General features: G+C 47.5%; 2 protein-coding genes across 10 annotated transcripts in view; one reads left to right on the forward strand and one right to left on the reverse strand.

Moving 5' to 3' along the window:
• The window catches only part of Cfap94 (cilia and flagella associated protein 94), a 47,552-nt gene extending 28,930 nt beyond the window's left edge, over positions 1 to 18,622 (forward strand). For 3 of the 6 annotated variants that reach the window (XM_028891785.2, XM_037203995.1, XM_037203993.1), the window contains 8 exons: positions 133 to 472; positions 5,082 to 5,163; positions 8,080 to 8,240; positions 11,268 to 11,424; positions 13,491 to 13,705; positions 15,597 to 15,764; positions 17,082 to 17,195; positions 18,202 to 18,622. In XM_028891785.2, the coding sequence (XP_028747618.1) occupies positions 133 to 472; positions 5,082 to 5,163; positions 8,080 to 8,240; positions 11,268 to 11,424; positions 13,491 to 13,705; positions 15,597 to 15,764; positions 17,082 to 17,195; positions 18,202 to 18,474 (1,510 nt within the window). In that variant the 3' untranslated portion in view covers positions 18,475 to 18,622. Of the gene's footprint in view, positions 1 to 132; positions 473 to 5,081; positions 5,164 to 8,079; positions 8,241 to 11,267; positions 11,425 to 13,490; positions 13,706 to 15,596; positions 16,321 to 17,081; positions 17,196 to 18,201 lie in introns of those variants that run through there. The other 3 variants (XM_037203994.1, XM_028891784.2, XR_005091151.1) reach the window with 3 other exon arrangements.
• Positions 18,578 to 27,159, reverse strand: part of Irag2 (inositol 1,4,5-triphosphate receptor associated 2) — a 50,213-nt gene continuing 41,631 nt past the window's right edge. For all 4 annotated transcript variants that reach the window (XM_037203996.1, XM_037203997.1, XM_028891789.2 and 1 more), the window contains 7 exons: positions 26,321 to 26,468; positions 24,558 to 24,601; positions 22,140 to 22,202; positions 21,985 to 22,034; positions 21,628 to 21,729; positions 19,681 to 19,788; positions 18,578 to 19,067 (listed from right to left, as the gene is read on the reverse strand). In XM_037203996.1, the coding sequence (XP_037059891.1) occupies positions 18,824 to 19,067; positions 19,681 to 19,788; positions 21,628 to 21,729; positions 21,985 to 22,034; positions 22,140 to 22,202; positions 24,558 to 24,601; positions 26,321 to 26,468 (759 nt within the window). In that variant the 3' untranslated portion in view covers positions 18,578 to 18,823. The remainder of the gene's footprint in view (positions 19,068 to 19,680; positions 19,789 to 21,627; positions 21,730 to 21,984; positions 22,035 to 22,139; positions 22,203 to 24,557; positions 24,602 to 26,320; positions 26,469 to 27,159) is intronic.

Consider the following 27,159-nt stretch of genomic DNA (forward strand, 5'->3'; position numbering starts at 1 on the left):
GGTAAAGCAAGTATGCACAGGACACAGAAGCGGGGGAGGGGGGGTTAAAACTGACATCCACAAAGGTGTGATGTGACACTCAGACCTTCCCGGGACTCATCCTCCTCGTTTCTATCAATTAATTACTGGCAGGTATCGAAGTGTGAAATTCTCTGAAACACAAATTGGATTTGAAATTCCAAGGATACTAGCTACAAGTGATGTTGCTCTTCGGCTCCTACACACGCGCTATGATCATGTCACCCCCCTATACCCCAACACCATCACTAAGGAAGACCATGTTCCCATGGTGATGAAGCATTTCAAACAAGAAGAGCACATAGAAAAGGCCGTCACTGAAGAAAAGGTCTTTGCTGAGGAAAACACCACCAACCAAGCTGCTGAGTCGCAGTCTAGACAAGAAACAGAGCTCAGCTTCGTCCAAGAGGAAGAGCCCAACTCTGAGGCGCTAGAGAACATTGACGTACGGAAGGTTGGGTGCTGTCTGTCTGTCTGTCTGAGGTGGTACCTCACAACACATTCCAGGCCAGACAGTCCAGACTTACAGCAGTCCCCTGCCTCAGCCTCTCAAGTGCTGAGGTTGCTGGCATGAGACACAGCTCAGGCAGACGTGTTCTAAACAGATTTTGTGTATTTTTTGCTCCGTGCAGTGAGCAGTAGCAGGTCCCTGAGGCATTCTCCAGGTTCTTCCTGAACAAATAGAAACTGTTTAGAGGCCCCTTTCTTGCCCGGACCCTGGTTTCCACTGTGTCTTTCTCCCCTCCATCCGTCCACAGTTGGTGCCTGCAGGAGCGGCTGCTTCAGCATCCTGGGGCTGCATTCTCATGTTCCCTCGGCTGCTGCAGAGCCGTGAGGCTGGGGGGCGGGGTGCTTGTCCATGGCCACTCCTTCCAGGCAGCCTGCTCTTGAGTAGAACTTACAGCAAATGCTTGTGTGCCCTGGAAGAGTTCACATCTTCTGCCCTTTCCCCAGGATTTGACTTTTGAAGACTTGTTTGTGAGACATGGTCTCACTATGTAGCCCTGGCTGTCCAGGAACTCACTCTGTAGACCAGGCTGGCTTCAAACTCACAGAGATCTGCCTGCCTCTGCCTCCCGAGTGCTGGGGTTAAAGGCGTGCGCCACCAGGCAGGGCCGACTGATTCTCTTGAGATACAGCACGCCTAGAGGTCCTGTCACTCTGGTGTACTATTTGACAACTGAATAACCACAGGCCTGGGGCTACGTAAGCATGGTGACAATACCAGAGTGTGGCCATACATGCACATGTAACCCCAGGGTTGTGGGAGAACAGAGATAGGATCCACAGGGCTTGCTGACTATCACCCAAGGTTAGTGGGAGACCCCGTCTCTGGGAAATAAGGCAGAGATTGGTAAACAGGACAGCCAGTGTCCCCCTCTACCCTGAGTACATACACACACACACACACACACACACACACACACACACCCATACTATTTATACACAAATAAGGCAGAGATTGGTAAACAGGACAGCCAGTGTCCCCCTCTACCCTGAGTACACACACACACACACACACACACACACACACACACACACACACACCCATACTATTTATACACAAATGTAAAATTCTAAAACTTTGAATTATTTGATATTCTAAGAACATGTTGAAAAATCATGAAATTTGAAATATAACAGTTGTATCAAGAAGTTTTAAAGACTCTGGAATCTAAAGCAGTGTAAAGTGGATGTGAGTTGACTCTCAGATAGTTAGTTGTGTTTTGTGTGTGGTTGTAACAGGAGAGTTAAAAATACCTGAAGGGAAGAGAACCAGAAAACCGGGCAGGATGCTACAGGAGTGAGAAATAACCAATTTTTCCCCCATCCTCAAAAATCTGTCAGTTCTCAGGAGGCAGAGGCAGGTGGATCGTTGTGAGACCATGGCCATTCTGGTCTATATAGTAAGACTGTCTAAAAAACAAACCAATAGAAAAGTTTAAGACAGAAATTACTTTGGTTTCAGTTCAGCTCTGTGGGTGGTAGCTTTCTTGGGGTTCAGTACTTCTGCTCACTTTTCCCTCCCAGAGCGAGTAAAGATTGTACCCCAACCCCTGCAGGTCAGGTGTGACAGCCTGATTTGCTTTGACTGTAAGACAGGAAGCAGTATGTGTGGGTGGGAGGGTGTGGGAAATTGTCTCTGAACCAACACCATTTCAGTATGAATGAAAATTGAAAAGAAAAAGAAATGAGGTTGACTTACAGGTGGCAGTGGTTGCAGTGGTGAGGTCATAAAAATCAAGAGCAAATGAGCGGTGTCTTTCTGAGTCTCTAGAGCAGTGGTTCTCAACCTTCCTAACCGACCCTCTAATACAGTTCCTCATGTTGTAGGGATCCCAGCCATAAAACTATTTCGTCACTACTTCATAACTGTAATTTTGCAACTGTTATGAATCGTAATGTAAATATCTGATATGTGACCCCTGTGAATGGGTGTTCAACCCCCAAGGACGTCATGACCTATGGGTTGAGATTCACTGCTCAAGAAGTTCCTGGACTGTCAGTGCTTGATAATTTTTCCCTCTACATCCAGTGGCTTGACCATAGTTAATAATTGATATGAGTCTACCAGTATCTTACATAGGAATTATGTTAACTTAAAAACTGCAAAACAATAATTAGAAATTACATAATTTGAGCTATGGCTTGAATCTGCACAACTAAAGCATTCTGTCTTCTATCCATGACTCAGTTACGGTGGCCTCCTGGGATCACTGTCTGAAAAGTTATGCGCTCTTCTCTGTTTTCCCAGTATTCTGGTCTTCCAAACTCCCACCAGAACAGTCCATTGAGCTCTGAGGACAGACTTCTAGGGCTTCTGTGGCCTACAATTCCAGTCTGTTCCATACCCTCCAAACAAGTTCCAAAGCCACGAACACATGGCCAAGCGCTCCCAGCGACAGCCCCAGTCCTTGGCACCAATCTCCTGTAGTTTCTTTCCTTGCGGCTGTGACACAGTCCCTGAGAGAAGAAACTTAGGGAAGGAGGGTTTGTCTGGACCTCACAGTCTGATGGGATGAAGTGCATCATGGGAAGGTGTGGCAGCTGGACATGTGGCTCCTGGGTCATGCTACAGAGAGATGGATGTTACTGCTCAGCTCTTGTCTTTCTATTTCTCCTTAGCTTGAGACTCCAACTCACAGAATGGTGACTCTGCTCAGGGTGTGATCTAGTCAAGTCGACCGTGAAGATCCAAGTAGATTTGAAATTGATTCTCTTACGTTAAATGACTGAGTAGGGTTTTTTGTTTTTGTTTTTTTTTTTTTTTCCCATGAGCTTATTAAGAAGTTGGCCACTAGAGGGCTCTTCATACCATCTCTCAATTGATTTAACTGGCCTTTCTATGTATTGTAGGTTTATTCTAAATTGGTATATAGCACAAAATATTTAGAAGGGCCTAATTGAGGTATGGCATACTTATGAGAAATTTTCAAAATAGTAAGTAGTTTTAGGAATATTTTATTACCCTGAGGAACAAGCAGATGGATATGAGTTAAAAGTTCAAGTTGCAAAGTGTCTCTTTAAGGGACTCTGAACTGGTCTGGAGATGTAGTTCAGTGGATAGATGCTTGACTGGCATGTGTGAGGCACTGGGTTCAACCACCAGCCCTCCGAAAGAAAAACTGAGCAAGCATGCATGAGGTTTACAGTAGTGTGTGTGTGTGTGTGTGTGTGTGTGTGTGTGTGTGTGTATGTGTGTGTGTGTGTTACACACTCTATCAAACTCTTAGGAAGTACCTGCTGTAAGGAACTCAACCTGATCTTAGTTTTCTTTGTGGGGCCAGGGCATGGGGTGGTACTGTCGACTAAACCTAAGACTTCAGTTTGCTTGTATGTTAGGTTGATGCTCTTCCACTGGATGAACTTAGGAGTGTTGATGTATCCAACAGTCTTATTAAATAAGAAACAATGTAAAAGAGAAAGCCAAGAGGTCAGAGCTCAGAGCTAAAATCTTACCCTTCCTCCTGTGGTGTCCCAGCTTCCTGAAAGAGAGCTATATCCTGTCTGTCCGTCTTTTTATAGTATTTTGTTCTGCCTTCTCATTGGTTGTAAACCCAAACACGTGACTGCCTCGTCACTGTATGTACAGCCCCCCCCCAGGTCTTAAAGGCATATGTCTCCAATGCTGGCTATATCCCTGAACACACAGAGATCTATGGGATTAAAGGCGTGTACCACCACTGCCACACTCTGTCTATGGCTCTAATAGCTCTGACCCCCGGGCAACTTTATTTATTAACATACAATCAAAATCACATTTCAGTACAATTAGAATACCACCACATAGGAGTTTTACTTTTTGCTTGTTCATTTTGTTGTTTGTCTGGAGTCAGTGGTTTTGAGAAAGAATGTCATGGAGCCCAGGCTGGCCTCAAATGGCTGTGTAGCCAAGGAAGACCTTGGACTTCTGAATCTCCTGCCTTCACCCCTGAGTGCTGGGATCGCAGACATAGCTATATCGCCCTGCTTTATGCAGCGCTGGGATCGAACCCTAGTCCTCCTGCATGCTGGGCAAGCTCTCACCTGAGCGACCTCCTGTCTAATTCCTCCTTAGTGGGCTGTCTCGTGGAGGAGTGACAGCTGGCATTCTGGACACGTCCTGGTCTGTGTGCTGAAGGGATTGCATGCGTATTGAAAGGTTAAGGGATGAGATAGACATCAAATCAAAACAGCAGGTAAAGCTTGCCCCTGAAGTGGCAGGATTTAGGCTAGGAATTAAAAAGCGATCATGGCGAATGGTTATGCTCTTGTTTTGGCTTGGTTTCTGAGAAAGGGTTTCACTCTGGTTTAGCCCTAGCTGGCCTAGAACTCACTCTGTGGACCAGGCTGGCCTTGAACAGACAGAGATCTTCCTGCCTCTGCCTCCTGAGTGCACCACCATGCCCAACTTTAATGCTAGATTTTTAATGGATTAACTTTGTGGATTTCATGTTTTCCTGGTGTAGTGCCAGGACATGCCCAAATCGCAGGTTGTTTTACAGACCGACATCTTCCTTTTCCAGTCACAGACTAATTTCTGTGGATGCTGACACTCACAGCCCCCTGTTCTTTGGTTGCAGGCTTACTACCAGGAGGAGGAAAACTCCAAAGGCCCCAGATACGAGCTGGAGATGCGGTTGCTAAGTGAAGTTGTCTCAGCAGGTATTCTCATCACATCCTTGCTGTATGATGGAGGTTTTCTTCTTAGAAAAGTCATGCAAGACCATTGCACAAGGAAAAATATGTTCAAAGAAGAAATCCTTCACAGTCCCTCTCCCAAGATAAGCAGTGTTCACAGTCTTTTGTCTGTTGTCCCTCACTATGCACCTTTTTGATTTTATTCAAACTGGGGGATCATATCAGATAAAAGACTTCTATTGACAGGAATGTTTTTCTACTCAATATTAAGTTATATACTTAGGAAAAATATATGTCCTGGACAATGGTATTCAGCACTGATCCCAGGATACAGTGGTAGCCGGCCTCATTTATTAAAGTAGCTGCATAATTCAACCCGAACAAGGGAGCATTGTTTAAATTCTCATTGACCCCATCTCTTCTCTGCACTCACTGCTGCAGCACACACTCACAAGCACACGCATGAACACACACCTGTCTCATTAACAAAAAACCCAGGATCCTGGTATTGGGGTGAATGCTGAAAGATCAGAGAGACACCTCTTACGGCTAGGACTCCTCAGCTGAAAGACTCCTAGTTCCTGTGTGTTCACGCCTTATATACCTTTCTCCGCCCAGCCATTAAAGGCATGTGTGCTTCCCAGTACTGGGATTAAAGGTGTGTGCCACCACTGCCTGCCTCTGTTTCTCTCCTAGGCTGAATCAATCTCATGTAGTCCAGGGTGGCTTTGAAAACTCACACAGATCCAGACATCTCTGCCTCCTGAGTGCTAGGATTAAAGGTGTGTGCCACCACTGCTTGGCCTCTATGTTTGATCTAGTGGCTTGTTCTGTTCTCTGATCTTCAGGTAAATTTTATTAGGGTACACAATATATCACCACACTTTACAGTCTTTTTTTTTTTTTTTTCTTCGAGACAGGGTTTCTCTGTGTAGCTTTGTGCCTTTCCTGGAACTCTCTTTGGAGACCAGGCTGGCCTCGAACTCACAGAGCTCTGCCTGCCTCTGCCTCCCGAGTGCTGGGATTAAAGGCGTGTGCCACCACCGCCCCCTGGCCCATACTTCACAGTCTTGATCTGCCGGTAGCCTACCTAGATGCACCTCGGAAAGGTGAAGGTGGTCACATGGCTGGCTTTTGTGTGATGATGCCTGTCCTCTTAACTCTCACTGTTCCTCTTTCTCAGTGATGTCTAAGGAATCTGTTCTGTATACTTCCAAGCATATTTGTCTTAACAAACCTCTGTCTGTTTCCTTACATTTTTTAACACACTTAAATCTTTGTATTCTTTTATTCAATTATTTATATATTCTGAGGCAATGTTTCATGTAGCTCAGGCTGGTCTCAAACCCTGTGTAGCTGAGGATGACCTTCAGCTTCTGATCCACCTGGCTCCACCTCCCAGTGCTGGGCTCCCAAGCAAGCTTTATGTGGTGCTGAGGATCGAACCCAAGGCCTTGTGCATACAAAGCAGGCGTCCTACTTGTCGAGCTCCATGCCCTCCCTCCCATCTTTGAAATATTTCTATGGCCAAGGCCAAACCAGGTAAGGTTTTTCTTTTTTCTAGACCCGTGACGCCAGAGTAGGGGCGGCCTCCTGCCGTCCACACCAGTTCCCTCCATGGTGGCCCTGTCAGAGATGGCGTCACCGTCCGCATTTGAGCCCAGCAGGACTTCTGGCTTCTTTTTAGGCCAATAAATGATAAATTAAATACATTTAAAAGTTAGCTGAGCAGTGGTGGCCCAGGCCTTTAATCCTAGCGTTTGGGAGGCAGAGAGGCTGGTGGGTCTGTAAGTTAGAGGCCAGCCTGGTCTACAGAGCAAGCTCCAGGACATTTCCTAACACACTTCTTAACACCTAACTACACAGTGAAACCCTGTCTCCAAAAAAAAAAAAGTAAAAGAGTGAAGTCTGTTAAACACTCACCAGAGACAGGTGGGACCGTGGGACCCTGCTGTGTCTGGGGGAGGGGGGAGGCAATGCCTCTATAGTCCCCGTGTCTGCCCCTGCTAGCTCTACCCATACCCACACACTCTCCTGCCGAACTCTACCACAGTGCTGACACCATGCAGATTTTGTGGTTGAAGAAACTTGGACTGTACATGTTAGTTAGCTTTGGGGGAGGGGCAGGGTCACATTACCCAGCCCTGGCTAGCCCAGCACTCACCATGTGGACCCTCCTGCCTTTACCTCCTGAGAACTGGGACAAGCGGTGTGCACCCCACATCTGGGTCAGTCTGCAGAATCAGTCCAGCCCCTGCTGAGGGTGACGTTTGTAAGTGGCTGACTGCCTTGGGGTGAGAGGTGAGAACGGCCCCTGTCCTGGTGACTGACTGCGGGTGTGACTTCTCACTGTGCACTCAGATTGCTAGATCATAGGATCCCACAGAGTTCCTGCTTCTTCACTTCCCTGGAGTTTCTACCAGCTGGGCCTATTTCTATTGAAATAACCATTATTCATTTGAAACACAGGCCAAAATCTACTTTTCCACCATGAACTTCCCACCATCTTCTTTGGATTTTTAGTCAGATAATGTCCAATTTTAAGGACTTAGTTTGGTAATTATCAATTTTTGATCAAACTGTTTTTTATGAAATACAATTTTACCAGTAAGACATGCTTATTATATGTAGCCTCCTACAATACTAGTGTGTGCTGCAAACAGAGCCCTTCCTACCCACCCCCCACACGCATGCACACATGCACATTCATACACTCACGCGCACACACGTACACACGCACACACAAACACACACCTGCTCCCCTCAGGCTGGCTAGTGAAACACTTTAAGAACAATGCATGAAGTGTAGTACCCAAAGACAAACCTCCCTCAGCAGCCCTGGGATTTTGTTTTCGCAACACCCCCCCCCCCCAACACACACACACATACACAAGACGCTCCAGTCTGATCTGAAACTGCACTAACTGTGGTTCATTTCAGCACAGCTGCGCCTGGTGGAGAACAGCGTGGAGTTCCCACACACCAATGAGGAGAAGGAGGTGGACCTGTGCCATTTCTCCACCCTGGGTGGCGTGTACCACCTGGACATCCTGGAGCTGCCCCCTCAGTGCAAACCAGTGAAGGGCTGGGTACTAGTCGAGGTAGGAGACACCTCCATGTGAATCGCAGGTGAAATCATTTTACTTCATTGCCCATGATCTCAGCATCTGATGCTCATTGGTCCCATTGTTGGAGAAATTCTTTCCTGTAAACCTACAATACTAATGCCCCAAAGTGCTGACTGATCCATAATACTGCTTGTCTGCATCAGAGCTTGGCAAATACTGATTTTCTGTGAAATGGCCAGGTGGTAACTAACCGTTTTCACCTTGCTAGGCTGCCCTGACTCTGAGAGCCCCACAGCCCTCCTCTTGGGCACTGAGGCCTCTGTAGAAAACTGTGGGCATGCCTACATTCTAGTTCAGGTGTGCTTATGGAGAACAGCAGTAGAGGGACGTCCCGGGGGATGTCACAGCTGCCCAGCTCTGCTCTGGTTCCATGCTTACATAAGCTTCAACGACCTCTGTGGTCACTGGGGAATTTTCTAGAAAAGCAAGTTCATAAGTCACTAAATCAGAAATTCCTAGGCTGGGGTTCAGCTCAGTGGTAGAGCATGCTCCTGGCATGGGTGACACTCTGAGTGTGACCCTCAGAACTGCCCCAAACCCAGAATGAGGTTTTCCCAGCACATGTCCTGAGGCCTGGGCAGCACCTGTGTGAATCTGTCTAGAGAACATTCAGGAACAGGCTGGCCCTGAGGACCGAGCAGCACCTGGGGATGTCAGCAAATGTCATAGTGGTTGGTGGCCTCAGATCCACTGAGTCAGTGGAGGCTAGGACTGCCAGCACACGGCACCCCGAGGACACCAGTGACAGGAGTTCCCAGCTGTCACCCTGTGCTGGCCCCCAGGCTTGGATTACCCTGTCGGAGCTGCCCCATCTCACACAGCCCCTCCTGTAAGGACCTGGTGTATGTCCGTCTCTAGTTTCTGTTTGTTTTGCTTTCTGAGACAAGGTCTCACTAGGAATCCCAGACTTCCTGCAGCCTACTTTATAGCCAGGTTTTTGTGGTGGTCCCCCTGCCTCAGCCTCCCAAGTGCTGAGATTACAAGTGTACACTGTTCTAGTTCATTGATTTTCATTTTTAGTGGGTTGGTTTAGCATGTGCTAACTGGTCCCACCTATGGCCTCCTGCACTGGAGGTTGCTCTAACCTATAAATAGCTCCAAAGGAAAAGTATTTCTTCTATCTGAGAAACAAAGGTTTTTTTAAAAGTGGCTTTTTTTGTTTTTGTTTTGTTTGTTTAGTTCCATACTCCCATTCTCAACACCTGGGAAGGAAGATGAGCTCTTGCTCATGCCAGGTCAGCTGACCACTTGTGCAGCCCTTCTCAGAATGTTTCAAAAACATTATGCCAAAATCTTAATTCAAAGGCTTGGGTGTGAGCAGGCCCTGTATTCAAACCCCAGTCCCACAAAACAAGCCGCCTTCTACTTGTTGGTTCAGTGTAGACGAACTGCTACACGGTCTTATTAATAAAAACCCAGCGCCAGATAGCGGGGTCAAAACAGAGATCAGAGGAACAGGACCAGCACAGCCAACCTCACTTTACCAACCCTCCGCCTCCAGAGAGAGCCACTTCCTGTCTGCCCACGCCTATTGTCTTCTGTCCCTGCCATCTCACTTCCTCTCTCCACCCCGCTCCATCACTTGCTGTCTGTACAGACCTCCAGACCTCCATGGTTAGTGCTGGGATTAAAGGTGTGTACCACCACTCCTGGCTCTGTTCCCAGTGTGGCCTTGAACTCACAGCGATCTGGATGAATCTCTGCCTCCTAAATGCTAGGATTAAAGGTGTGTGCTACCACTGCCTGACCTCTATGATTAATATTGTGACTGGAGTTTTCCTCTGACCTCCAAGTAAGCTTTATTGGGGGACACAGATAAAATATCACCACAGTTCAGCACCTCTTAGTGGACTTGGCTGGCAAGTGTTTGGAGGTAACTTCAGGTACATGCAGATGTTTTTTCCTGATCACTCCCAGCAATATATAATAGTGCAGGTGTGCCACAGGTGTGCCACACACCATCTTATGCGCTGTGTGTGTCCACCTGGGTTTTAGCCATCGGACTCTTTGCCCAGCTGATTTTGATCAGGCCTTTCCTTTCCTTTCCTCCCCATGAAATAAGAGCAAATCTAAGGGAGAAAATGTGGTCTGCACACACGTTAATCAAACTAAGAAAACCATCCCTTTGGGGCTGGTGGTGTAGCTCAGTGGCAGAGTGCTTGTCTAGAAAAAGACATCCCTCAGTGAAGGCAGACCTTCAAAACTCTTTATCCACAGGAAGGTTCAGGCCAAGACAAGTTTTTCAAGAAATCATCCAAAAATGTGTTGTTGAATTTGGTCAGTGTCCTGCCTCACCTCTTTGTATCAAGCACCGGAATCCACAGAATTCTGCTGCATGCCTGGCTGTGGCTCCCGAGAGGACAGTGTGTGCTCACCTGACTGCAGGACTCTTCACTTCCCATATCCCAGAATATTCTCCTGGATTTTCTAACTTTCATCTTCCCCAGTGCCTTCTCTCCCTGATGATTCAAATGGTTCACAGCCCTGCCTTGCCGCAGGGATGGGCTGTCAGGGGGAGACCCTTACCCACGCCTCCCTGTGCTGTCAGGGGGCACCCACATTTCTGTTCTATTGCCCAGGGTCCCTCATCAAAATATTAGACCTAGTGACTCTGGGTCCCATGGGAGGCGTTTGCGAGTCGTTGTGAACTTGAAGTCTTCTTGTGGTCTTCGGCAGGTGGCCTGATTCCTCTTGTGTCTTGGTTATCGGCTCTGTGGAATGCAGGGTTGTCACAGGGCTTGAGATGTAGATAGAGAGGAATACATCTGGAGTCAGGCCTATAGGAAGCTCTGTGGTTATGGTTAAGTGTGGCAATGTTTTCCCCTCAAACATTTATCTTTGAGTTGTGTTCTGATGTCTCCTCCTACTTCTGTAGATGCATGTGACAGCGAGCAGAGCTTGTTAGGGGCAGGTGTGTCTGTGAGCAGAGCTTGTTAGGGGCAGGTGTGTCTGGCTGTTGCACCACCTTCTAATTTTCCTCATCCTGGTCATTTTTAAAAGATACGCCAAGAAGGATTGCAGAGGTTTACATATCCTCCGGAGACCACAGAGGAACCCGATCCAGAAAATGCCTTTCCACCCATAGAGGTCACACTGGAGGTCCGTGAGAACGTAATCTTCTTTGAGGATCCCAAGGTCATAAGGTGGGATGCAGAAGGTACAGCCATGCCTCAGCCAGCAAGGAGGGTAATGCAAGTGACCTCCCTCCCTCCCTCCCTCCCTCCCTCCGTCTTCCATGGTTTTGAGACAGGGTCTTGTAAAGCCTGACTGGGTCTCCAACCCAAGGTGTAGTCAAGGATGGCCCCAAACTTCTTATCTTCCTGCTTCTACCTCTCAAAGGCTGGGATGGAGCCCACAGCCTCGAAAGCTGGGAGGTGCTGTGCCCTCTGAAATTCCAGCCAGAGCTTGTGTAGTTTATACTTGTTATTGGCCTGTTTGGGCGGAGGGGCATGCACATGCCACAGCACTCCTGGGGGTCAAATCACGGCTTACAGGAGTCATTCCTCTCCTTCCGCCGTGGAGTCCAGGGATCCAAACTCACCGTCAGGCTCGGCGGCAAGCACCTCTAGCCACCAAGCCACATCATGCCAGCCCAGAAGAGTCACTTTAAGAGTGCCGCTGCTAATTATTTATCTCATCAACCCACACTGGACCCGAGGGAAGGCTTAGCAGGCACAGCACTGCCTATGCTGGCAGGAGGACCCAGGTTTGAATCTCCAGAGTCTGTGGAAAGCCGGGCCCCGCGGCACACATCTCTACCCCGGGAAAGCCGGGCCCCGCGGCACACATCTCTATCCCAGGAAAGCCGGGCCCCGCGGCACACATCTCTACCCCAGGAAAGCGGGGCCCCGCGGCACACATCTCTACCCCAGGGAGAGCCGGGCCCCGCGGCACACATCTCTACCCTGTGCTCTACAGTGAGGTGGGAGAGGGAGACCAGAGAGCCCCAAAATCTCACCCGCTAGTCAGCTTGGCCTGCGAGGTTGACAAAGAGGGACTCTGCCTCAAGCAAGGTGACAGCTGAGGACCAACACCGGGAGTTGTCCCCTGATCTCCACGTGCAGACACGTGGCAAGGAATGTCACCTGTTTCTTGACATGACTGCACATTTTTCAAGTTCTGTTCATGTCACACCCTCTGGCTGACACTCATCATCGCCTGTCTTGTGTGTATGATGTGGTTCTGAACAATGGTTCTATTTTGTTTACTAATGACCAGTGCTGGACATTTTATGTGGTAGACGTGCATCATCCTGTTTAATGAAATGTTTATTTGAATCATTTTTCACTAAATGATTTTTTTTTTGTTTGCTGAGGCCCAGAATGGCCTTGAACTAAGCACTTAGCCCTCAAACTGATGAGCCTCCCACCTCTGTTTTCCAAGTGCCGGACGCTACCATGGCCAGGGCGTCCCCCACTTCTAAACTGGATCTTCTTAATGACTTATAAGAGCCAAAGCATGCCACCTACTGTATGAGAGCATTTCTGTGAGGTGTAGACAGGAACATCTTAGAGGTGAATCTGGAAATGGACATTCAAGGGAGTGCACACAGGGGCTCTTCTTGGGAGGGGTTTAAAAACTGTCATTGCATCAGGGACATGGCTCCACAGCGGTATCCACGTCCTCAAAGCGAGAGTGCGCGCTTATAAACAGGAGCATTTACAGCTGTTGAAACAGAAGTGAAGGGGCTGGAGAGAGGCTCAGTCGTCAAGAGCACCTGCTGCTCTTGCAGAGGGTTCTATTCTGAGCACCTGCATGGCCACTCATGTTAACTCCCGTTCCATGAGAGGTGGTGCCCTCTGCTAGCTTTTGTGGGCATTGCATGCAGTTGGCCCACATACATGCATGTAGGCAAAACACATAAAAACATATAAAATAAATAACAAACTTGGAAACGATCCCTGAAAGTATAATTGTAAACAAAAATAAACTATAAAAAATAAAGCAGGTGAAGACCCTCTGTGTAAGGCTAGGGAAGGCTTGCGGCATGCCAGGCAGGAGGGGGGCTGAAAACAGGCATGAGAGGTGGCACAGGACAGTGTCATGTGGAACATGCTGGAGTTTGGACTGGACCTTGGGAGCAGGGATCTCCCAGCAGGGGGAGCTTTTCCTTGAGAGTCTTAATACAGAAAACCCCTTAGTGCATAGCACATGGACTTAGCTGTTTTTAATTCATTTTTATAGGAAAGACATGAAACTAATGTCCCATCTTCTGTTATGAAGGTAAAATCTGGAAAACAGATGGCATTAGTGAGGTTTTTTACAGTCGAGAAGACAGGCTCATATCCTTCTGTTTGGATACTTTGGGCCCTGTGACCTTGATTCAAGATGCCCATATTAATATGCCGTACCAGTCCTGGGAACTGCGACCCCTCGGTGTGAACAGAGTCCTCATGACTGTGACTTCCCTTTTCACTGAGCTCCAGATACACATCAAGGTGGGTGACTTCACAGCCGGCCTACGGGTTGAATAGTGTCCACGAGCACACATGTGAAACGTCCCGGAGCTATGGCTTCTAAGTTCATGGGTAAATGAGTAACAGTGTGTAAGAGGGAAGTTACTAGTGGTGGCACAGTCACCCCAGCAAGCCTCTCCTGGGAATGGTGTCCTCACCCTTGTCTCGGGAGCTTCTCTAAGGCTTGTCTTGCTGAACAGGACTACTGCGCCTCAGAAAGTCCACAGCCTTGGAAGCCCCAGCAGAGAGGATTTATGCCACCAGGCTGAGGGTGAGGACGGAGAACTCACTGCACGGAGGCCCAGGGCACTTTCTTAGGCAGCATGGAGATGTATTAAAACATTTATGGGTTACTTACAATCATTGGTGAGTTTGTGATATGCAAAATTAAGTTTTAAGAGCTGCAACCCTTCTGAATACAGTAGAAATACTAATAGACCATCAGGCTTCAAACCCACATGGGACAGGCATGGTGGCAGACACCTTTAGTCCCAGCACTTGGGGCAGAGGTACCAGCCATTCAGAGCCATGCTCTGAGGCCCTGTCTCAAACAAGCAAACAAAACAAAATCTCTGTGGGTCATAAGGTGACTTCTCAGGCCCTCAAAACACAGGCAGCCTGCCCTCGGTCTGTTAGGAATCATTGGCTTTCTTGAGAGTGTACAGGGTACTGCCCTTCCCAGCCCGGCCTCCTCACTGCCCGGCTCCCAACCACTCTGCCCAAGTGCAGGGAACACTAGTCTTATGGCAGAGTGTAGGTGAAAGTCATATGAAGGGACTCTGGCCAGCTCGAGCATGGCACGCATGACTCTGGCAGGCCTTGCCCTTCTCCCCCGTTCCCTCTGCCTTGCTAAACATTGTTAGATTACATTCCTAAAGCTAGCCCCCAAGGGCTACTCCCTTATTCAGCCACTTCCTCCTCCTGAGGCTGACTGCCGTGGTCCAGGTATCAAAGTATTGAAGTCCAGCAATCAAAAGCTCCCTTTGGTTCACCTAATTAACATGCCCAATCAAAATATAGAGCCACATCCTAGCCCATCCTAATATGGACCACACCTTTTTCTCCTCTTGGAAATCACACCTGCAAGGTCATTTGCTGCTGTTTTTCTGCCTGAGTCGGAAAGCAGTCACTTTAACTTTTCTCCCCTGCTAGATAAAGGATCTCTGTGAAGAGAGGTGTTTGGGTGTGGTTTGTGCCTGGTCCGGGTCCAGAAGGGAGCCCCTGCTGTGTGTGGGGGATCTCTTTCAGTAGAGTGTCAGGTTTTACAGGTTGTTCCATGCATGTGGCAATTAAGCTCTTAAATAAGATGCACCTGGTCCAAACTGATGAATGCTGCAACTGAGAAATGCATGTTGGATTTTGAGCATTTGGTATGAAAAAAATCAACTGACTTCATTTTTACACTGAGCAGATACTGACCTTTTAGATACATTAGGTTAAATAGGCAGTACTATTAGCATTAAGAATACAGAAGTACAAACTTTGTATCCCTTCTAAACTGGACAGTATGCAGCATGTTAAATTTCACATATGTTAAAAACTAAGAATAAGTCCTAAAAGTACAATTATGATTGTTTTAATGGCTATTTTAATTCAGAATGAACATAGAGTGTTCTAACATTTTATAAAATAGATCTGAGACACCATTTCTAATCCCTCAAGTACCCAGAGAGAGCCTAGGAAGTTAATGAGCTGCCTGAGGTGGTGATTGGGTCCCTGAGGTGATGGGACCTTGTGGCAGGGCTTCAGATCAGGCCCATAGCAGGTGCATTGTTTAACTGTAGAGTGGTATATGATTTCAAAACCAGCACAGAGTGAGAGAGCTAGACCTGGAGTAATACTGACTGGTTTCTTTTCTCTCCTTGAAATTTAGGAGAACCTCTGCATGCTGGCTTCAGTCAAACTGAGGAGCCAAGACCATCTGTCTCATTTAGAAGGAAAATGGATGACGCCCGTACCCTTCATTCTGGCTATGAAGGAAGCAGGCCTGAATGTCTTCCCTTCTGTAAACTCTCATTTTTATGTGGTCGTCAACAACAAGGCAGAGTGAATCTCTCTAATACAGCGGGATTAAACTTTGGGGGAGGGAAACCTAGGGCTCCGATTTAATGATCTTCTGAAGAATTCGAGTGCAGTGGGCAGACCTGCCATCCACACGGCCACTTTTAGCAAAAGCAAGCCCAGTTACTGCTCGTTGTAACGTCTTCCCTTTTCCAGTGCTGGGTCACAGTGGGGCTGTATTTCCTCACCAATCACACACAGACCACCAGCCTGCAAAGCCATTTCCTTCGTGGTTTCTCAGCACAGTCCCCATGTCTGTGTGCTGTTCTGTGCTCCTCACAAGGGTTCAGTTCGCAAGACCCTCCATGAATCTGAGGCTCCTAGAGAACAGGACCTTTGGCTGTTCTAGCAGCCAGCCTGGCACTCGAGTGCCAGTGTTTGTTAACAGCCCTGAACACATGAAGACACGGGTGCTCTGAATCACGGAAGGCATGCTTGTAGACAAGACTGTTCCATACTGGAGAGCACGCCTGCCTCTGCTGGTGTCTTTTCACCTGCCAGTAGTCCTGTGACACTTGTCAATCGTGTACCCAAGGGTATGGACATAAATACATAGGTAGAACAAGTCAGTTTTGTTTTGTTTGGGGTTTTTCAAGATAGGGTTTCTCTGTGTAGTTTTGGTGCCTGTCCTGGATCTCACTCTGTAGACCAGGCTGGCCTCGAATTCACAGAGATCCACCTGGCTCTGCCTCCCGAGTGCTGGAACTAAAGACGTCACTGCCTGGCAGCACAAGTCAGTTTTAAGGACCCAGTGACCCAGTTAACTGTGGGCACTGCCCTGACCCGTCTGTACAACAGTCCCTGCCCAGGAACTGACGTCCTGGCACAGAGAGGGGCACACCTGAAGTGGCTTACACATTAGAACGGCAAAAAGTGCTGTGGGAAACCAAACCGAGCCAGGTGAAGAGTGGGGCGGGGGAGTATCCAGCAGGCTGCTGAGGAGGGGGCTGGACTCAAGGTGTGTGGGAGCCAAAGCTGCAGGGTAGGGGTGCAGCCCCAGGGTCTAGGTAGAAAGCCCAGCTGCAGCCAGGCCTCCCAAGGGAGCAGCAGCCTGGCAGGTCTGTGGACTGCACAACAGGAGGCCAAGAGCCGAACCTGAGACTAGGAAGGGTGCAGTGTTGGCGTCAGCTCACAGAGGGCTTTGTGGACGCCGTTCTTCAGGGAGTGTGCAGAAGGGGAAGCCATTGTCTGATTTTGAGACTGGAGTCCCAGAATCTGACTTAGAATGGAACTGAGGACAGATGGAGAGGAAGCTCGGTGCACTTGGAGGCTGACTGTGCTTACGCCCTCTGGACAGGTCCCCCTGGTGGAGATGAAGGCATATCGGCAAATGGCCCTGCTAAGCTCTGCTTTCGCGTTTAGCTGGAGCAAGTGGAACATGGTCTGCAATTCCACGAGAGTTGTGTTTAGGGTACAGTATGCAAAACCCATAAAACTGCTTTGTCCTCCAAAGAGAAAATACTCAGGAATGAGTGTATCTGCCTTCACCTCTTAAAGAGGTGAAATCAACGTTCAGAAGGGTGTTTTGAAATTCTGAGTGTTGGCTTGTCAGCCCATTGAAAGATTGTGCCATCTTTACCCACTACGGTACCAAGTGCTGTGACCTTGTCTGTGTTGACCCCAGAACAAAGGGGAAACCATGTGTGTGAGTATCTGTGGTTCATGGTCCTCTGCGGAGGTCAGGCCTATAGCGTAACTTCCTGACACATTACTGTTGACGTGTGGAAAAGCACTGTTTTCAAACTCAAGGTTGACGGAAGTTTTCTGAGTTAGACTGAACCTCACACATGCTGTATGGATGCTGCACCGCTGAGTTATACCCACCCTACCCTCCCGCCACAAGGCTCAGCAATGAGTATGTCAGCATAAAGCAGCCATGTTTCTTTCTCCTGTTGCTCCCAGCTCTGAGAGTTGGGTCTAAATGGTGCATCAATGTCTCGGGATGGGGTATCCCACTGTCCCCTCAACTTCCAGAGCAGACCTGGGTAACATTTGTCTCATGAATAAATGGGCAGATGCTGCATACATACCAAAATGCATATAGCTTCATGGTTTAACTCAATTCAGAACTGGGGTGTACAGAGTGCTTTTAGCTGTGTGTGGAGGCGCACACCTTTACTCCTAGCACTGGGGAGGCTGAGCCAGCCTGGTCTATGTAGTGAGCCTGTCTTTTTTTTTTTTTTTCCAGACAGGATTTCTCTGTGTAGCTTTGGTGCCTGTCCTGGATCTCGCTCTGTAGACCAGGCTGGCCTCGAACTCACAGAGATCCACCTGGCTCTGCCTCCCGAGTGCTGGGATTAAAGGCGTATGCCACCACCACCTGGTGAGCCTGTCTTTAAGGCAGGTGATCTGGGTGCTCAACAGCTCCTTTCCTTGTGTGTGTTTGGGCATTCTCAGACTTCAGATTCTCTTTTCAGGTGAAGGAAGCCCTGGCCGAAGCCGCAGAGGACCGTCTCTGGGGCCTCCTCATGTTCAATGGTGACAGAGCACAAATGCTCAAGATCAGGGAAGACAGTGAGATGTTCTCCGAGGCCCTCCAGGAGGAAACTGAGTTTCACTCTACCTTGTACCACATGGTGAAGGACTTTGCATCTGCAGAGGCGATGGAGAGGGTCAGGCATTCCAACTGCCAGTTCATCGACTCGGTGTGCCACATGCTACTGTCCACCCGGGTCCTCAGCTATTCCTAGTTTTCACAGCCTGTGGAAGAGCTGGTGGGACCCTGAGACCCGGGAGGAATCACAAACTACAAAAATGACCTAAGGGCACTCTATTTTCAAGCCTCACTGCATAAAGATTTGAATAGTTCTTTATTTCAATAAATTTCAATAAAGTACTCTGTCTGTCGGTCTCTCTCTGAGAAAGCTCATTAAAATACCCTAGGTAGGGTCCCCTCCCTATGCTATGTAGTTGAGGAATTAAAATATCTCAGCTGCTCTGAGAACCCTGGCTTTGCATTATAATTACTAGAAAGTTACTAATTTATGAATCTCAGAGGAAAATGTTGAAATCAGAACGGGACATTCAGCCAGGCTGCCGTCACACTGGCGGAGGCCCATTGTGCCTGAGTCTGGTAAATGGCCATAAGATGTGTTCTAGAGACATCCAGGAGTTCCCTTCCTGTGTGGGTGCGGCCTCCACAGCTGTCTGGAAGAACTGGCCTGTGAGGAAGCTCATCAAGGCTGCAAACAGCACAGTGAAGACCACCGAGAGCCAGAGGACTCTGTTGGCCCTTCGGAAGGACGCCTGCAGGTGAGCGACCCACGAAGCCACCGAGCCGCAGCTGTGGGGAGAGGACACAGGAGAGGGACAGTCAGGGTGTGGAGTCTGGAGACTGGTTACCGAGTTCCCCAACAAGGCTGCCTTAACTGCGTGTTGGGATGGAGCCTCTTGGTTTAGGGGACCATTTGCTCCCCACCATGTGTAACTAAGAAAGAAAGTAGTACCCTCTATGATGCTGAGACTGTGACATAGGCACTAAGACATTTATCTCATCCTTTCATCATGTAAAGCAGGCTAGATGCACATCCCACGAAACCCAGTACCCGGCTGTGCTAAAGTTTAAACTAGAGAAAACCAAAGTGTACGTCGGCCTCACTAGCCTCTGCACTAATCTGAAGGCTGTTCCCCTGGTCTCCACAGAACAGGTTTTCACTGGCTCCTTAAAGCAGCAGCTGGGAGAGCCTGGGAGAGCCTGGGACTGAGCCAAGGCTGCCCGGCTCAGAGTCAAGTTCCTGCACTACGTGAAACAGAGTTAGGGGAGCTACTGTAGTGGACCATCCCCATGCTGTGGCTCGTCTTAGTCCTAACAATCCCCATGCCCTCCATAAAGCAGTTTGAGTGGGACGGCTGGTCCTGTGTGGCCCATCCCGCCCTCTCCAGTGCGAGCAGCTTACACTGCAGTGCTGTCCCAGGTGGACAGGCTGCTTCTCTTCTCAGAAAGGCTGGCCTTCCTGGTCCTCTCCACTGCCTCTTCTCCTGGCGGTTCAGAGGCATCTCTGGTTCTGCAAGTAAGTTTTGAAACTAATGACAATATGCTACGTTTACCAGACACTGCCAATGTTTAGTATATAACTCAAAGTGCTCAAATTCTAAATGTTAGGTCACCAAACTTAGGGTAATTTAAAATAACTTCTGTGTAGAATTCTGGCCAGTAACGCCCACAAGAAAGAATTCAAAATTACAAGTCAGTCTTTAACCCTTCTACTCAAAGTGTGGACATATGTGCACATCTGTAGCATCCTTTAAGAGCATGCAGACAGCACATTTCCTGAGTGAACACTCAGTGTCCTGTCCTCCTTTAATGTCTTCTGTAAGCGGTCCATTGCACCTGTTCTCTAGTACAGCCTTTCCCTTGTTCTGAAATGGGGTCTCATGGTTAGCCTTGGCTGGCCTCAAACTTGGAGTGATCCTCCTGTCCCTGCCTCCTGAGAGCAGGGGTCCCAGGCATGCTCTTCTGGCTTCTTTTGGATAGTGTTTTGGATCAGTGCTGACTTGGATTACAGTCATTCCTCTACACATCTTAATTTTAAAGCATATGCAAATATTCTGAATGCAAAGCTAACTAAGGCAAACTAGTACCTAGAGCCCTGGGAAGTGACTAGACTGAGTGTACTGTAGATCATAACCTAGAGAGGGCTTCCTCCACCTAAGCAGAACTTTGTAACTAATAGCTCCTGGTTGGATATGAAATAGCTCATGATGCCCATGATTGCCAGAGGAGAATGTCTAAGGAGGAGGGAGCAGCATTCCATGAGCTTCTTGGTCTCTGTCTTCTGTTCACAAAGACGGAATGAAGCCATAGCAGACAGTTTTTGAAGGAAGCACTTGGCATTTTCCCATGAAGCTCAGATCCATCACCTTAACTAGATGGGGAGCACGTACCACAGGATCCCGGGATGTGTGAGATGCCTATGTCATCTCTTCCTGGTGCTTCGGAGTGATCAAGTATGCTGGAGGTGCTCAGTGAATGTGTTTAAAGTCACTTTAAATGAGAAACCCGAGGGAGGTGTTTGAACAGGTAACAAAAACAGACCAGGTAAGGTGGAGCGAGGGGCGTGGCATTGAGTCCCATCATCCTTTGCCCTCTACTTTTCACTATGGAAGCACGTAGCATATTTTAACTCGTGAAATTTGCTAAACATATTCTAGACACAGTGTTGACACCTGTAACCCAACATTCAGGAGGCCGAAACAGGAGGATTGCTGTTAGTTTGAGGCAAGCTAGGGATACATAGCAGCCCTGCTTTGTCAAAAAGACAAACCCTGCTAAGCAAAGAATGAAATGACTCTCCTTTACACAAGACAGATGAACATGCATGTCACAAAGAGCATATGTTTTATATGGAAATGTTCTGTATTCATTTCTGTTTTCAGTACTCTACGGTGATAGAGATTTTACTTTTGTGGCTCTGCTGATGGGCACGTGTAGATGAATTTCTAAACAGTCTTGTTAAATAAAAAACATGGAGCCAGATATAGGGGTTAAAGCCTGAGAAGATCAGAGGAACAGGGACAGGCACAGCTAACCTTACCTCACCAACTCTGCAGCTTCCAAATGCATCTAACTTCCTGTCTACCCACGCCTATATGCCTTGCCGTTCTGCCATCTGATTTGCTCTGTCTAGCTATGAGATATCGGTGAGGTGAGGTTAGTGTGTGGCTGTTCCTGGCACACCCAGATCTGGGAAGTTCCAGAGAGTTATTTAACTGAAAATGTTGCCACCCTGAGGGCCAGAGGAGCCACTATGTCCCCGAATGACATTTATAAAGTCTTCCTCCTGACCCCCACTATGCATGCTTCAGCTCACATCCGGTCAACAGACACATTATGAGTCACCTACTTCAGGTCACACTTCGCATCTTCAGCGTCTGCCCAGGAATAGGTGCTAATAAATCGGTGTAGTGAGGGGCGGTGCTCACTCTGCTTTGTCCCCAAAATTCTCCTACACAAAGATAACGGCCATACGTTAAATAGAGCTGTACCTCATGTGTCCCCTCACTGCTTAAGTCAATGCAGAAATTGAACTGGCTTCTTTCCCCTTTCATATCCAGGTGACTCTCATCCCCCAGTGCAGCTGCCACGACTGAATACCAGCTTTAATGTCTGTGCTGCTCACACTCTGAACAAACCAAAGGTTATTAGGAATGCTCATGTGCTTGCCATGGGTGCCCAGAGTGTGGGCACAAGTCACACCTACCAGCTGCTTGACCGCCGGCTGAATCTGTCATTATTTTCCATCCCAGATACCTTCGGGGGTTCGAGAAATCATAAAATAGGAGTTCAGTGAAAGAATTACATTTTTGTCATAGAGACGAGTTTACTTCTGAGGCAGAGACCTCCACGTGCACTTACCATCCCCACATTTCCAAGATTTCTGGGTAAAGAGGCAATTGTCACTCTTCGAAGAGATGATGGCTACACACACAGGAGAGAGAAGTACAATTAGAGGATTCTGGGAGTTGCGTCCCCCGCCTTGCTGCACATGCCCGTGCTCAGCCCTCAGGGAGCAGGTGAGCATTCCAGGATCTTGCATGGAGAAATCACCTTTCAGAAGTATTGACCAGTTTATATTCTGTCTCCCTCAACCTTGGATTTATAACTTTCGCTAGCTAAGAATTGTATTTCTTATCTGGGTTTCATTTATCTGTCTTCAGAGTATATCGAACACCGTTGCTGATGAATCACCATCTGCATGTTTGGTTGAGAAACATGTTTGTACTTATGACCATTTCCCTATGTTTTTCTAGAAGACGAGCTGTGTTGTAATTTAGCCAAATGTTTTCCTTTTCTTTTATCTTCGCTTCTATGCTTAGAAAATTTCAGCTCAAGAGGAGGTCAATATTCACCACACTTGTAGCTTCTCTTGTAATTTTCATGGAAATTTTTCATGGAACTTTTGTTAAATTTGCTTTAACTAATACACATAAAAAATTACACACTAATGGGGGAATGAGCGGCTTTGTTACTTATTCACGTGGTGTGATATCTAAATCGGATTAAACATCTCTCTCTCCTCAGACATTATGGTAAAAGTTCTTTCCTGCAACTTTTCGAAGCATTTACCATGCTGCTGCTACTTTTAGTCTTCCACTAAGCAACAGCACCCCAGGGTTGCCACTTACCGGGCACCCCCCCTTGGGGTAACTGGTATCCTATGTGTAAACTCACTATTAGTGCAGGCAGCCCTCTGGTGCCAGGCTCAGCATTGCTTGGGGAGACCGTTTTTAGACTCTGTCATAAGTGAGATGTTATATTTTAACAAATCAATGTGTTTATAGGCCTTGAGATTTGCATAGGAAGAGTATTATATACTATTGTGTAGCTTAAAGAAATACCACTCAGGAATAAAAATATTTTAAATGAAAATAAACTAAAGGAATTACAATGGTTGATGTCCATTGTCAACTTGGTTGTATTAAGAAACTAACTGGGGCATTAGTGAGGAACACCTCTGGGTGTGTGTCTGCAGGGACCTCCCGACTGTGGGCCCCATCCCGTGGGCCTGCATCCTGCCCTGCCTGCATCCTGTGAGTGGGCCTGCATCCTGTGAGTGGGCCTGCATCCTGCCCTGCCTGCATCCTGTGAGTGGGCCTGCATCCTGCCCTGCCTGCATCCTGTGAGTGGGCCTGCATCCTGTGAGTGGGCCTGCATCCTGTGAGTGGGCCTGCATCCTGTGAGGAGTGGGCCTGCACCTTGCCCTGCCTTCATCTCGCTTTCTTGTTCAGCAATAAGACTTGATTCTTTAGACAGGCCTGGAAACTCCCAGAAAAAAGGCTGTCTGTCCCCATCTCACTTCCCACCAAGAACAAAGTGGGGGTGTTGTGGCAGACTTCAGGGCTGCTCTGTAGCAGGCAAGACTGGACCTTTTCTCTCGCTCTGTGACTTGGCTTTCCAGGAAGGATGCAGCCTGGCTCTGAAGCAGAGATGTTAGATGTGGTGATATTTTGTCTGTGTCCCCCAATAAAGTTTATCTGAGGATCAGAGGAAAAATCCAGCCACTATAGTAAACACAGAGGTCAGGCAAAGGTAACAACACTTCATCCTATCACTCGGGAGGCAGGGATCTGTCTGGATCTCTGTGAGTTCAAGGCCACACTGGGAACAGAGCCAACCATAGTGACACACGCCTTTAATCCCAACACTAACCATAGAGGTCTGGAGGTCTCTACAGACAGACAGGAAGTGACAGAGCTGGACAGGAAGAGGAAGTGATGTAGCTCAGCTGAGAGAGTCAATGAGAGAACAGAACAGCAAGGCATATAGGCCTGGGTATACAGGAAGAAGGTCTCTTTGGAAGCTGTGGAATTGGTGAAGTGAGGTTTTAGCTGTGGCTTTTCCTATTTCTCTGATCTCTCAGGTTTTAACCCCCGATATCTGACTCTGGTTTTTTTATTTAATAAGACCTTTTAGGGTTCATGTTACAGTTAGACCTCAAGGAAGGATCAGGGCCAGGGGCAGGGGGCAGGGGAACACATCTGTAGGGATCCTGAGTATCTGCTCTACCATGGTCCGCTTCCCTGGACCCTGCTTTGGTTGAAACAAAACTGCTACCCTGGCTTTCCTCATGCTGTGGGGCCATTTTGATTGACATACAAACAACAGGAAAGGGAACGGTGTGCCTCATAAACTATAAACATACACACGTGTATATTCATGCATGAGAATTTAAATCGGTTGTGATTTTCAGTGAAAGACACATACTTTCAAATACTATCTTAGTATTTCGTGAACATTTCATCAACATTTGTTAATTATGAAATCAGTAATTACCTTGGAATTTAGAGAAGATGAACGTTTTTTAATCTGACAGTCATCTAAAAGGAAAACATTTTCATGTTAAAATTTTCTGAGAATATTTGATGTTTATACTTTTCCTGCATGTATGTCTGTGCATCAGATCAGATCCCCTGGAACTGGAGTTATGGAGAGTTGTGAGCTGGGACTCTGCAAGAACAACTTAACCACTGAGCCATCTCTCTGGCCCCACATTTTTACATTTTAAAAACCACACATGCATTTTTGTCAAGTAAAGGTCAGAAAAGGCTTAATGAAAACTTTGCAGGAGACTAAGACAGGAGGATTGCCATGAGTTCAAGGTCAGCCTTGGCTACAGAGTGATACTGTCTCAAAAAGCTAACAACAGAAAAAACAAAACAAAACAAAAAATAACCGATCCCCCCCCCCCAAAAAAAAAAACCTCTAGAAACTACTGAGCCAGATAACCACGTTAATTTTATTCTGTTCTTGTGTACTGAGGCTTGAGCTCAGGGGCTTCCTGCGCATTTGGCAAGTGGTAAGCTGCTGAGCTACATCTGCAGCCCAACAATCTCCACAGTAACCATTAAGACACAGTCCTTAATGTCTCTGCAGTTGTCCACAGTGCCTGCTAGCATGCAGAAGAATATCAAACACCGCTGCTCTTCACACGGGGGAACATTGCTAAAGTGAGCATTCTGTTCAGAAAAGTGCATTCTGTTTACTCAAAACTATCGTGGGGCTGGAGAGATGGCTCAGTGGTTAAGAACAGTGGCTGCTCTTCCAAAGGACATTAGTTTAGTTCCCGGCACCAACATGACAGCTCACAACCATCTTTAAGTCCAGTTCCAGAAGATCAGGTGTCCTTCTGGCCTCTGTGGGCACTGCATGCACATACATACAAGCATTTATGCCCATAAAATAAAGAGAAACAAATCTAAAAAAAAAAAAAGGTAAGATTTATAGAAACCCCATGTTCTCATCTGTCTTCCAATCCACCGGACAGCTTACTGTGCCAGGATCAATCACTCCAAGAATCCAGCTATGGCTGGTGAGTGGTTTGTTTATTACACATCTCATGTGGAGAAAGAACCCACTCCAACATGCCCTGCCTGGGCACAAGTCTGTTTAATGTTCCGGACTGAGCACCATGTCTCTGCTCTAAATTGATGGAATGAATTTTGAATTTTGAGGGTATTACCAAAGGATCCTTTGTGCCTTTCTGTTTGTCTTTTCTTGATATTTTATATAAAGCCCAAGAATGAGGTATTTTCTAATATAACCTTAATGTAAGGATCTTATTCCACAATGTAGCAAGACAGTAAGAGAGCTTGAAAGAAGAGAATGTTAGGAAAGTATGACTATTATCTTTCAAAAAAAAAATCTATGTAGGCCAAGCATGGTGGTGCATACCTTTAAACCTAGTATGTGGGAGATAGGCAGGTGGATCTCTAAGTTTGAAGCCAGCCTGCGTCTACATAGGGAGTTCTAGGACAACCAGGGCTATATAGAGAGATTCTATCTCAAAAAATGAAAAAGAAAAGAAAAAAAACCCTAAAAACATCAACAACAAAAAACTCTGTGTGTATATGTGTGTGTGTGTGTTCACTTGTATGTGGGTGCAGTGCCCGTGGAGGCCAGTAGAGGGCATCAGATCCCCTGGAGCTGGACTTGTAGGCTGTTGTAAGCCAAGAGACATGGCTGCTGGGGACCAAGTATGAGCAGCAAGCATCTTTAACTGCGGAGGCAGCACACCACTGTTATCTTAATGCTGTTACCTTCATCTTCCAGAGGGTTAAAGGACCTCTCGTTCTGCAGCAGAGCCTGCTTCAGCTCCTCCAGCTCGGCGTGCTCTTTGGCATACATCCTCTTCAAGTTCTCAACATGCTGAATCATCACTTCTACTGCTTTGCTCACCCGGCTTTCCTACAAGAGTCAACCTCCCTTAACAACACCGTCCTCAACACTCAATTAAAACAGACATTCAGGGCTGGCAGGGTGGCTCAGCGAGCAAAAGCGTTTGTATGCAAGCCTGAAGACCCGAGTTCCATCCCTACAACCCATACTTCAGGAGAAAGCCAGCTCTTCCAAAGTTGCCCACTGACCTCCACACTGACACTGCAGCAAGCATGTACACATCCCCCACACCCCCCATATACAATGCACCCCCCCACGTATACCCCCCCCCCACATGCTACATACATGCAAAGCTGCTTGTCAAAGAATAAAGTGTTGAAAGGATTAGGATTTGACACAAGCAGTACCATCTTGGAAGCCACTGTTTTAGAACAGCAGAGAGAGGGAGTGACTTAGGTGTAGTTGGTAGATACACCAGAGGAAATCATGACGATATTCTCTGGCTGGTCTGAAGGTGGAGCATGGATGTACTCTTTGACAACTGATGCAGAAGGAGATGGGAGTGTTGAGAGAACCCTGCCCCCAACCCCCACTAGTTCTGGCCTGTGCCGCTAGGACTGAGGCTGGGAGGCAATGGGTGGGAAAGGGTTCGGGAGGCCCTGGCTTTGAGGATGCTAAGTGCAGGATGTATCGGGCATCTAGGAAGAAATGCCAGCTCCCATCAGGACCTCAAGACAGGATGAGGTGAAACTCAGATCTG

Source organism: Peromyscus leucopus, chromosome 3, assembly GCF_004664715.2.
Source record: "Peromyscus leucopus breed LL Stock chromosome 3, UCI_PerLeu_2.1, whole genome shotgun sequence".
Lineage (NCBI taxonomy): Eukaryota > Metazoa > Chordata > Mammalia > Rodentia > Cricetidae > Peromyscus > Peromyscus leucopus.